This window comes from Eptatretus burgeri, chromosome 2 (assembly GCF_056783735.1).
Source record: "Eptatretus burgeri isolate ZD-2024b chromosome 2, Ebu_testis_v1, whole genome shotgun sequence".
In the NCBI taxonomy this organism is placed as follows: domain Eukaryota; kingdom Metazoa; phylum Chordata; class Myxini; order Myxiniformes; family Myxinidae; genus Eptatretus; species Eptatretus burgeri.
In genome coordinates, this window is record NC_140962.1 from 152,965,624 (window position 1) to 152,978,123 (window position 12,500).

General features: G+C 43.5%; 1 protein-coding gene across 8 annotated transcripts in view; it reads right to left on the reverse strand.

The window, feature by feature from the left end:
- The window catches only part of LOC147033589 (uncharacterized), an 85,069-nt gene that overhangs the window by 67,655 nt on the left and 4,914 nt on the right, over positions 1-12,500 (reverse strand). For all 8 annotated transcript variants that reach the window (XR_015051665.1, XR_015051653.1, XR_015051667.1 and 5 more), the window contains exon 2: positions 11,559-11,910. Coding sequence is in view for 5 of the 8 variants with exons in the window: in XM_085856957.1 (XP_085713083.1) it covers positions 11,559-11,892 (334 nt within the window). In the remaining 3 variants the exon portion in view is untranslated. The remainder of the gene's footprint in view (positions 1-11,558; positions 11,911-12,500) is intronic.

Sequence of the window (12,500 nt, forward strand, 5' to 3'; positions counted from 1 at the left end):
AAAAAAAACTTTCAAACAAACACACAGGCCGTTCCTTCGCTCTCGTAAACGACGACTGGATTGGGGAATTGTGTTTATCTATAAATGCGCATAAGAAATCGAGAAATTATTAGAATACACGAAGTCATCACTATCCGGAAGTCCGTACGTTGTAACCCGTGAAGGGGAACGCGGCAGAGGATCTCTTTCCCAACGGCGACGCCTACACAGCAACGTGTCCAGTCATTGGTAACTAAATTATTCCAAGAGATAGATGGCTTTAATCAGAATTTTGGGTAAGGATGGTTTGACAGGCCGACACTTCATGTAAAAAAGGGTGCTGAATCCAAAAAAAGCAGTCTTATTGACCCTACTCAAGACAAAATGACCATTTTAACCCTTTTTGCCCATATTCGGTCAAATAATTTTGGGCAGGTGGGTTTAATCAGAATTTTGGATAAGAATGATTTTACAAGCCTATTTTAGGTAAAAGAGTGTGCCAATTCCAAAAAAAAAAATCAGTCTTGTTGACCTCACTCAAGACACAATGACCATTTTTACCCTTTCCAGTCAAATTATGACGATATTTGGTCAATTTCTATTGGTCCACGTTTGGATGTTCTGAAGGTATGCACATCGTTTGAATTGTATCACATAATATTATGTTCTGTTCATGATAATCATGACATATAAATATATATCATAAATATATAATGAAGAAGTAACCAATTGGCCAATCACTTTGTTCAGTTTTTGGCCACCAGTGGTCAAAAGTTTGAAATTCCATGTTGGGGCATATCGCATGTTTGCATAGTCTTTTCGAGCAGTGTGCAAAATCAACAATGATGTTAACACCAATTGTTTTAATTTGTATTTTCATTTTCTGTTTGCAGGTGGCAGCACCTCCTCGAGTGGCTCAGATGATATAACAAGTGCTTTCGGCCTACATCGTACTGTGCAGCTGACAAGCCAGTTCATGTTTTTGGGACATGCTCCGTGAGAAACTACCCAGGAAGTTAATCCTCATCATGGCTGATGGTGGAGAAGTGCCATTGCAGTGTGTGTTGCATGTGGGTGATACAGAGCATGATGGTGACGCAGTGACTCCTTTTACTAAACGGACATGGGAAACAGCAGGTGACATCGCTCAATATCAGAAGAGATCAAAGTACCTCGTTATATGTGAATCCATTAACTTTGAAGCTGAACCACTGCCTCATTATGGACAACAAATTCACAGCTTATCAGACACAGTCAAAAGAAAAGAAAATATTTTCTGATGAACATGTTACTGTTGAAACACGATCTATGGTGGAACAGCCCCCAGTGGCAACTACCTCAACTACTGGTGTGCTGAAGAAAAATTGTATTTTCTGCAATGGTCTGGACCGTAAGCATTTCCCCAGTGGTTTTGAAACACTATCTCCATGTGAAACTATACAAGCACAGGACAGTATTTTAAATGCTGCAAGGCAACTGAACGACAAAGATTTCCTTCGTGAATATGAGCACATTGACTTCATAGCCAAGGAAGTCAACTACCACAACACATGCAGAGCAAGGTATATTGCTAAAGGTACCAAGGTTCAAATAAAAGAAAAAGGTTCAACGTACGCACAGAGACGAGAATCTGCTTTCTTAAGAATAATTTCATATCTAGACTGAAATATTTCTGAAAGAAATTGGTTGATGTCAATAAAACCTACATTGAATTTCTCAAGGAAGAGGAGGAGAGGGAAGACCCAACCTCTGAACCATACAATCTTTTGTCCAAAATCAAAGCACATTATGGCAGCAAGCTTCAGGTTGATCAAGAAAGTAAAAAACAAGGGACCTATCTCTCTATCACAAAGGATGCTATGGACAATGAAATAAAGAATGTAGCTTTGTTCCTCAGGGGGAAGATCCAGAAGCTCCAAGAGAATAAACTCCCAAATCCAATCACAGTAGAAGCAATCCATGATGGTCAGTCTACAAATATACCGACTGAAATATCAGAGTTCTATAGGATTCTGTACACCAGCTCAAAAGATGACGCCAGTGAGAGAGTGGAGCGGTATATTGGATTATCAGCTGAGGATGATATCTACAAAACGACTGATGGAACAGTGAAGCCATCGAAACGCATGCTGCTGGGCATGGGTTTGAAGAGTATTACTGGCTCCAGGAAGGTTCAGGAAAATATTAATCACTTCGGCCATTGTATAGGATATCATACTGTAGAATAATATGAGACTCAAATTGCCGCTGACATTATTGAGAAAAACCGAGTTCTTCCTGATGGCCTGCAAGCCAGCAAAGGACTAAGCACAAACACAGCTTGGGACAACTATGATGAATCAATGTATCATGACACACAGGGCATCGGTGTCCAAAATGAAGTTCCAGTTATATCAACACCAACAGCAACAATGAAAACATCTTCTACAAGCTTGGAATCAATCACAGGAGCAAGCTCATCAACTACAGAGAATACACTTCCTATTTCTATGAACAAACGAAGCAAGAGAAGTCTTGAAATACCAAATCTAGAACTCGAACCAGTGAGAAAGAAAATTAAGATATCAAAGTTTTCCTTTGATATACAAGCAATGGACAAGCCTGTAAACTACAAGGCTTGTGTTGCGAGAGATGTTGCATGGACGATATCTTGCAAAACAAACACACAAACACACAAACACCAATGTGGTCTGGCTGGAACGCCACAGTAACCAAAGATGATTTACCGGCTCAGAAGATAGGCGATTTGGCAAACATCGGAGCACCTCCTACACGGCTTGAAGTAGTTAATGAAACGATGAAAAGAAACGTGACCCTGGCTGAAGAGTGTGAGGAAGATTGCATTGCGACGACCTACGACTTGGCGATAGCCAAGCCAGCTTCCCAGTTGCAGGACACTGTGCGACCAAAGTATGACAATGTCTGTTTGTTTTGGTGCCTTCCATATTATGTTCTGCTATCTGTCAGCACTGGGGTATCTGGTAGATGGGTCAGGTGCACCCCATATTTTCATGGAAAGTGGTGCCCTCACCAAGGGTTCCCTCAATGCCTGTCAGGAAAACACTATAATCAGGCCAGAAAAATGCATGTGCTCCAAGCAACTGCTATGCGGAGCAAGCATATAGATTTGTTCTTGCAACTGAAAGAGACAAATGGGAGCTATGGACGTTTGGTTGAAGCCCTGAAGACTGTTCAAGCATCACCATCCCCTGAATGGATGAAAGATTTGGAGGAGGCAGGTGGATACTAGGCATTCATGATGACGTATGAAAGTTTCTGCGATGATACTAGAGCTGGAAAACATTGTGTTAATGCAAAGTTCTGGAGAAACTAAATTGACATGGTTGACATCAACCATGGTACTGGTACTGCTGTTCAGTCGAGCTGTGCGAACAAATGATGTGAATCTTTTCATCTTCTTACTTGGGGAAAATGAAAGACATTTACTTTGCTGGAAATCGTCACAATTATGCACGTTACATGTGCTTATACTATCTCAGACTGTTGAACATGGACAGCACCCATCCTGGCATTACGCAACAACTTGAACAAGGTGATTTATCAGTAAGATTGTCATCCAATTCCTTTGCCAGACAACCAGTGGATCAAGCACTAGAGAGTATGATCAATGTAGATGCAGCCTCGCGACAAACATGGAATCACTGCTTTCCATCAAAGTCAAGGCGCAACCAGGCGGTGGACAGTTACGAGATCAGCTAGAAGCACCATAGTCACACATCTGTTTGAAAAAGCAGCTTTAAACAAGGATACCAATCCAAGCCATGAACTACGAAAGTCAAAAGTGGAGAAATTTCAAAGAGACTTGGAAAGTATTTCTAAAATGATTGACACTACAATGAATCCCTTTGGTAACTCCCTGATCGAAGACACAAATTTGTACTGTCTAGCAGATGGCAAGAAAATGCCAGATGAAGTAAAAGAGGACATGCAAAATCTCTTTGCTTTGGGGGAGAAGTGGAAAGATGAGTTCCTCCAGCAATGCTTGAAAAACCACTGAAAAGAAGAAAAGTGTGAAACTTTGCCAGTGTTGCTATCAAGAGCAAAATACGAGGTAAAGATGAAAAGGTTGTTGAGCTGAAGACAACACGGGACCTGCTGGGCAGACTAGTCTATCTTGCTTGTACCAGAAAGATTGAGCTCGCAAAGGTGTTTTCCTTTCCACTAACCCCGGTTCCGCTCTCTTTGGCCAGTATTTTTGGCACAGTGAAGAAGACACCAAAGTACACACTCTCCAAACACCTCGAAGATTTGATTACACACAGAGCCAACAACAGTTGATTTGATATGGTCATTCATGATGCCATGTTCATAATCCAGTCACTGCCCTCTGACTTGCCTCTCAGATTTGGGAATGTAGCAGAGCTGGTCCTGAAGATCATATGCAGTCCAAAGGCAAGGAAAGTGCACTTTGTCTGTGACAGTTATGTGAAAAGCATAAAGAGTGTTGAGCAACAGGCAAGAGGTGCAAATGATGGATCATTTCACATCACAGGTGCAGACCAGTTACGTCCTAAAGATTTCAGACATGCCTTGAGATCACCAAATTTCAAAATTGCACTTATTAAGTTCTTCATGGAGGAATGGAAACATAACCATTATGCACCAATCATAAAACAAAAGGCTGCTGTTGTTTCACATGAGGAGCAGTGTCTTCAGTTTACAGCATCTCTGTCAGGAAATGTAGAACACAATGCGGCACCAGAGTACAAATGCTCACATGTGGAGGCAGATACCAGCCAAGTATACCATCTCAGCATGCTGTCAAAAGCAATACCAGGACAGAATGTTGTTGTCCGTGCAAGAGACACTGATATCATGGTCATTCTCCTGTATCATTCAAGACAACTCAAGGCCAATGTGTGGATGGACCTTGGACATTCGAGTGATAACACTAGAAGGTATGTCCATATTACTGCGCTAGCAAACCACCTCGGCCCAGTTGTTTGCAAGGCGCTACCAGGTTATCATGCTCTGACAGGATGTGACTACACATCGCCCTTCTTCAGGAAGGGAAAGGTGAACCCATTGAAGAAAGCTCAGAAGAGTGCTCTCCATCTCGAAGGCATCAGCATGCTCGGAGAGACAACCGCCTTTGATGATGACGACAGCCTTGAAGAAAGATATGTGTGTTCACTCTATGGTCAGGGAGCATTACCATCCGTGAATGACGCCAGGTTGAAAATCTTCCTACAGAAATACAAACCGACAGATCCAGACAGTCCATTGGAGAAAATAAAGGGACTTGATGCAGGCATGCTCCCACCCTGCAAAAATGTTCTGATGCAAAAATTGGCACGGTGCAATTACGTGGCATATCTCTGGAAGCAGGCACATCGAAGAGATCCACTCGAGAACATTCAACCCACAGATCACGGCTGGAAAGAGGTCAATGGAGATTTTGTATCACTCTGGTTTACCGGCAGTCAGATGCCAACTATTCTTTCTAAAACCATGGAACCAGAAGATGTCACAGATGGAGATGAGGATGATGATGATGACAATGATTGTATTGCTGATGATGATTCAGAGGATGAGGAAGACAGTGATGATGATGATAATGGAAATGACTAATTGAATGTGGTAAATTGAAAGGGTAAATGGAAAGCTTGCAAATATCAATATTTGAAATATTGATATTTCCCAGAACAATAGTCAACACTGGGGCCTATTCATATTGGCCAAAAACTGGCAAAAAAGTTATTTTGTCTTACATAGGGTCAATAAGACTACTTTTTTGGTAATCAGCACCCTTTTACTAAAAATAGGCTTGTCAAATCATCTTTACCTAAAGTTCTGATTAAACCCACTATTTGACGGAATAAGGGAATATTTGGCCAAAAAGGGTTAATATTGTCATTTTGTCTTGATTGAGGTCAATGAGACGGTTTTATTTGGAATCAGCACCCTTTTTTACATAAAGTAGGCTTGTCAAATCAGCCTTGCCTAAAATTGTGATTAAACCCACCTACCCAACGTAATTTGACCAAATATGGTCATATTTGTTCAAAAAGGGGTTAAAATGGTCATTTTGTCTTGAGTGGGGTCAATAAGACTGCTTTTTTTGGATTCAGCACCCTTTTTTTTTACATAAAGTGGGCCTATCAAACCATCCTTACCCAAAATTCTGATTGAAGCCATCCATCTCCTCGGGTAAATGGCGCATCGGCCACGTCTACGCAGCAACGTGTTCTGTCATTGGTTTGGTAAATAAATGGCCATAACTTGGGAAGCACTTGTCCGATTAGTATCAAACCTTGAAAAGGCACATCCTCAGATCCCCAGCAATATACCTGGCAAGTTTCAATTACATCGGACCAGTGGTTGTCGAGAAACAGTGGTCACACACACACACACACACACACACACACACACACACACACACACACACACACACACACACACACACACACACACACACACACACACACACACACACACACACACACACACACACACACACACACACACACACACACCTGGAATTATAGATAGATGATACCAAGTGCTGAAAATCCTGACTCACAATGATATGTGGTTGCAAACGGAATCAGAGCTCCCATAGCTTGCTTTGCCAGATAAGGGTAGGCTTGCGTCAAGGAACACCAAAATTCTCCAAGACTCTGAGTTCAACTCATGTCGTATCATTTCCTTTGTCCTCAGGTCAATGAGGTCATCTTTGGCAAGGTCTGCATCAGTAATACAGTTTATATCACTAAGGAAAGGATTACAAATCCATGTTTGAACTTTGTCGTCTGAGCAGAAGTAACCTTTGAAAGAGTTCTGCAGTTTTTCCAGGTGTTTGCACATTTCTGCCTGCAGAGAAATTGACAGGGCTTTGTCTCTCTCGACTCCATCCTGCAGAAGCACTTCCTCCAGCATTGGAAAGTTTGCATAGCTGTCTGCCTCCAATCTCCTCTTCCACAGTGACAGCTTGGCCAAAAGAGCATGTAGGTTTTCAGCAGCATCCATAATGGTGACTGCAGGGCCTTGAATCGAAAGACGAACCACATTCATATGGCCAAAAATATCCGTCAAATAAGCCAAGCCATGAATGAATTCCTCCCTGTCAAACCGTTCCAAGAGTGGACTTTCCTTTTCCCTCAAAAAAGGTGAAACTTCTGCCCTAAGTTCCATCAAGTCAAGCGCTTCAAGATTTGTCCTCTGGAAAGCCAGCGAACGTCTGTGTGGTGGAGAAGAACTTCATATTCTGCTCCCATTTCGTGATAAAACCTCTTTAAAGCACGATGATTCAGAGCCCTGGCTCTGATGAAGTTGATGACTTTCACGGCAGTCGACAAGACTTCTTTCAGGATTGTTGGCAGAGTCTTTGATGCCAGTGCATGCCGATGTAGGTTACAGTGAGTCACGATGACGTGAGGAGCTTCTTTCTTCACCAGAGCAGTAAAACCAGATGTGTTGCGAAGCATCGCAGGTGTTCCATCTGTGCACAGAGTACCCAAATTTTAATTCCAGTCAAAGTTTTGCTTGGCAAATGAATTTTTTAACATTTCTAAGATGTCAATGGCCTTTGTAGTTTACAAAAGGGGCTCACAAAATAGGAATTCTTCTTTGATGGCATCAGCGTGCACATAATGGACGAAAACAAGGAGCTGGCTACACTCGAAGACGTCAGTACTTTCACCCAGTTGAAGACTGAAGGGAAATGGCGTAGTTGCAAATTCCTCCATGACCTGCTTCAAAATATTACAAGAAATATCAACTATTCTGGAATGTATGACATCATTTGACAAAGACACTGCTTCAATTTTCTTCCTCGACTCCAATCCACAAACCAGCTCGACCATGTCCAGGGCACATGGCTTTACTGAAGTCTCTCCAATTGTGTGTGTGGCTTCTTTTGTTTGGCAATGCGATAAGAAACTTTGTAAGATGCTTCAAGACAAGGCTTTTGTGCTGGGGCAATTCCAAGTCTTGGCAAAGTTCCAACCTTTCCAAATCGAGCCTTCTTTGCACGAAAAAGATCCACACTGACCGATGTATTTTCAGGATGGACAGACGTGAGGTGCTCCTTCAGCTTTGTTGGCTTCATGCATCCATTGGCAAGAACCTTGCCACACAAGAAACACTGTGGCTTTTGTTTCCCATCATGCTCAGCGATGTAAGTAAAACCAAAGGATATTGTCAGCTTCATTGTACTTCCTTTTCTTCGACATTGCCAGCTTAAGCTAGGTCTGCAAAAAATAAAAAAATAAAAATAAATAAATAGTAATACTAATAAAATAAATAAAACACTGTGATGTAATTTGTATGGAAAACAGTAACCAGTGAACAAAAATTAAATTAATAAGTTTAGGCCAGCTGTGTGGACGAAAAATAATTGAGGCATGCTTTTCATTAAATCTCGGATCTGCTGGATCAACTGCTGGTCACACACAAAACAAAACACACATTTTTCGTGACTGGGTCAAAAGGCAACAACAATGGCATGCTCAAAGGAATTGTTCACTAATCCTGGGTACATATTGTTACGAATCTGGCAGCAATTTGCACACAGACAGCAGTCCCTCAGCTTAGTTATTTTGATAAGTATGTGTTTATAGTTAGAATCCATCCCATGTCTCACGGGAATTTCGTGTGTGTGCGCTGCGAGTTATTTTCTAGTTAGTTTTATACATCAATTCCCTTCACTTCTTCGCACCATCGACTCCATTGCCCACGCGTTTTTGGCTGAAGGCGTGGGCGGAGCCTCCATTGCCTCAGATCGAAGCTCTGCTCCGAAGAAGGGGAGCGAGCGTTTCCTCCAGCCAATGGACGGAGAGCGAGCAAAGCCAAGGCGTTCCAGCCAATGAGAAGCCAGAATGCCAGGAACTACGACAGAGCGAGCCACCGAGACGCCCCAACAGACCCCCCCCCCCGACACGCCCGTCCAATGAAGAGGCGAGTTACCTCAGGACGGGCCCCCTCCCACCTCACGTGAGGAATGAATAATAGTGGGGGTGATCCGGCTGGCAAAAAAAGGAAGAAGCCTCATCACCTTGTTCACCCTCGCTTTGCCTGCTGGAGTTCTCGTCTTGCCAAGTTCTCGTCTCGTTTCATCCGTTCTTGTGCTTGCTGGCATCCGTTGCGTCATTCCCGGTCCCTGGTGCTTGGTGCGGCGACGAAGGTGTGGGTTCGAGTCCCCCCCTCCCCCCGAACCAGCTCATCTCGACCAGACCGCACGAGGCGGAAAGGTGCCCGACCGAACTCTTACCCTCAGCTCGCCTTCCCTCCCAAGCTGAAAGGTCAAATGAAGACCAACCGGCCCCAGTGTGTGTGTGTGTGTGTGTGTGTGTGTGTGTGTGTGTGTGTGTGTGTGTGTGTGTGTGTGTGTGTGTGTGTGTGTGTGTGTGTGTGTGTGTGTGTGTGTGTGTGTGTGTGTGTGTGTGTGTGTGTGTGTGTGTGTGTGTGTGTGTGTGTGGCGCCCGCCCTGTAAGTAGAGACTGAAGTGCCTGTGTTCATTGTAAATTGCATTTCTTTTATTCGGATAACTCTGCTCTGTGTCTCCCTCCCTATTGTAAATAAATATCTGTTAAATGTTCCAGTTCGTTGCCTGTCGTTTCTACCATTGACCCAGCACGGCATGGGCTTGAGAAGTAGTAAGGCCGTTCGTGCCGTAAATTGTTCATTTGGTCCGGCGCGGCTTTTGTAACTTCCGCTCGGTTACGCCGGACCGAGTCAGTACATGCGACTCGGTTCGGACAGAGTCGGCCAACGGTGTGGCTTCCCCGGTAGCTTGACGGCGTGAGTACTTGGATAAATTGGAATAGACAAGTGGACCCTACCTCACGCCATCGAAATATTGGCGACCACGGTCCTTTAAGTGACCCGTCGACTCCAGAATTATCCGGGGTGACGACCTTTTAATTCCGGGTGTTCGGTGGGAGATGGCCCTGTTACTCCGTCTAGCGGTCACTCCTCGGCACCGACCCCCGGCCCACAACAATACGTCAACATGAGCACACATTAAGATAGAGTCCCCTGAAATATGAGACAAGCTCACAGATTCTCCTCCAAATAAATGATAATACCCAGGTATGGGGTATGTAAATATCTTCGAATGGAAGGAAATGGAGAAAAACACATTACCCCAATATTTATATTCAGTTTCATGCAATATTTATCCCTTAAAATATGGATGAAATATATACAACATATTGTAATGTAGAAAATGAATGCAGATAAAAAAACATGGCAAGCAGGAAGGAAAATCAGAGCCAGTGTGTGATGTAGGTAGATGGAAAAATTATATTGATGGGTAATTGAATATACAGTATAATTGTATAGGAAAAACAAGCTTAAATGAGCTAAGATCCTCGTCCTCTTAATGATGATGTCATAAAAACGAATATGACGTCATTGTGATGCATCATATGTGCGGTAATTAATCTCTGCTCATGCCCCGTTCGATTCCCACAAACAGAATTCAAAAAGCTTGCCTAGTTTCGGAGATAATTTTATAGGTGATTTCCATTAGCGGAGATATTTTGACGTCATAACTTTTTTTCTAGGAGGAATTTTCAAAATTGGAGATGGTTACTGTCTGCGCAGGGTATTTTTACATATACATGCCAAGTTTCAGGAAGTTTCGATGAAAACTGGAGGCTGTGAAACAAAAAAGTCTACAAGAAGAAGATGAAGAACAACAACGGGAGTCAGACTTCGAGATCCTCCACGAGGATCTAAAAACATCGATCTGAAGATACTATAAAGTTTTAAACCTCATCAGGATATGAGAAGATTCCTGAGTCATGATAAGCCGTGGAAAGTGAGAAATAAGCACTTAATTATGGAGTGGCACTGGGTGGCGGTCGTGTAGACGATACCAAACTGTAAACACGAGGTCGAGCGGCCAGCACTAAAATCTGGGGCAGGGTACATTTTCTTCAATTTCTATCGACGGGAACTATTCTAGAAGTCATAACTTAACGATGATGACGACTGTATGTTACCTGGCTGTACATTCAGTAGCATCCCATTTCAACCTACCTTACAGATATACTAGTCTTCATTAAGCAAGAATAAGTCCATAACATCCTGTACATAGATAAAAAAATAAAACTTTTTATAAAAAGCAAGCAAAAATTAATTTTAAATAATTTTTATGCGCCTGGTTCACGGACCCCCTGAAGCCCATCCACGAACCCCAAAGGGGTTCATGGACCACAGGTTAAGAACCCCTACTCGACTACAAAAGGAATGGTGACCACAAACCCTTGCTATCACACATCCACTCTGTTTCAAGACAAATTACCACTTAATAAAAACTGAATGGTAGCAAACATAAGAGCCATCAAAATCAGCATTCCAGCTCGACTGCAGTCTGAGAATCACAGAACCGCTCACTGCCAAAAGCAGAGTCAGCTGTTAGACTGCTGACTGCATCATCAGTGAGGTTATATTGCTGTCTAAAATCACAGCCTTGTTAAAAAAACAAATAAAAAAATTTCAGGAGAGACTTGAGGCCTTGCGATTCAAACTATACTTCCTCAGCCGAAGAATGTGAGAGGGGGCGAGAGGGCGATCAATTTATAACGAACGACTAAATTCTAATGACATACCAAATGAATACTCGTCATCGACCGCGGTGCACAGGACTCCAGCAGATCCTCCCTCAGGATCCATTCTGCACCGCGGAAACTGCGAGCCGAGCTGCTCACTGCACAACTCCATGAAGTAGCAAAGCTCGGCATACATGGGGTAGGTGAATTTTCCTGCAGCCAAAGAACAGAATCGAGCCCTCACCGGAGCAGGCTCGGCACGGGCACAGAGAGCTCCAAGGATCTCGATCCCAACCTCGTTAACTGCGGCCCGGAGTGCGTCCTTGGTCAAGCCCCGGTTCTCCAACCAAGCCGGGGTGGGACAGAAATCAACTGGAGCTCTCTTTGAGTCCATTATCTGTCAGGAACCACACTGAGAGAATCAACATAAATTAAATGAATTGATAACGCATTTGACGAATAATCTTTCCTTCAACCGATGATGTAAAATTAAAGGATTTTTGGAGATTCTCACAGGAATGCATATTTAAGGATCTGTCACGTGTACCTGTAGTTACAAAAGTTTTCCAAAAAAAAAGTACCCAATATATAGATTAATATTGTTGTGGGAATGCCTTCTTGGGAGGAACTTTGCATCGTAAAATAGTAATGATTTCCCTTTGTGCATGTGTTGGCATACTTTTGAGGAAATTAAATTGTGATGTAGAATTATTCGGTTATTTGCAGAGCAAGTTGTTGCCTTCCTGCCGGGCATGAGAGGGGGGGAAGAGGCAGAGGGGGAGAGGCAGAGGGGGAGAGGCAGAGGGGGAGAGGCAGAGGGGGAGAGGCAGAGGGGGAGAGGCAGAGGGGGAGAGGCAGAGGGGGAGAGGCAGAGGGGGAGAGGCAGAGGGGGAGAGGCAGAGGGGAGAGGCAGAGGGGAGAGGCAGAGGGGAGAGACAGAGGGGGAGAGACAGAGGGGGAGAGACAGAGGGGGGAGAGACAGAGGGGGAGAGACAGAGGGGG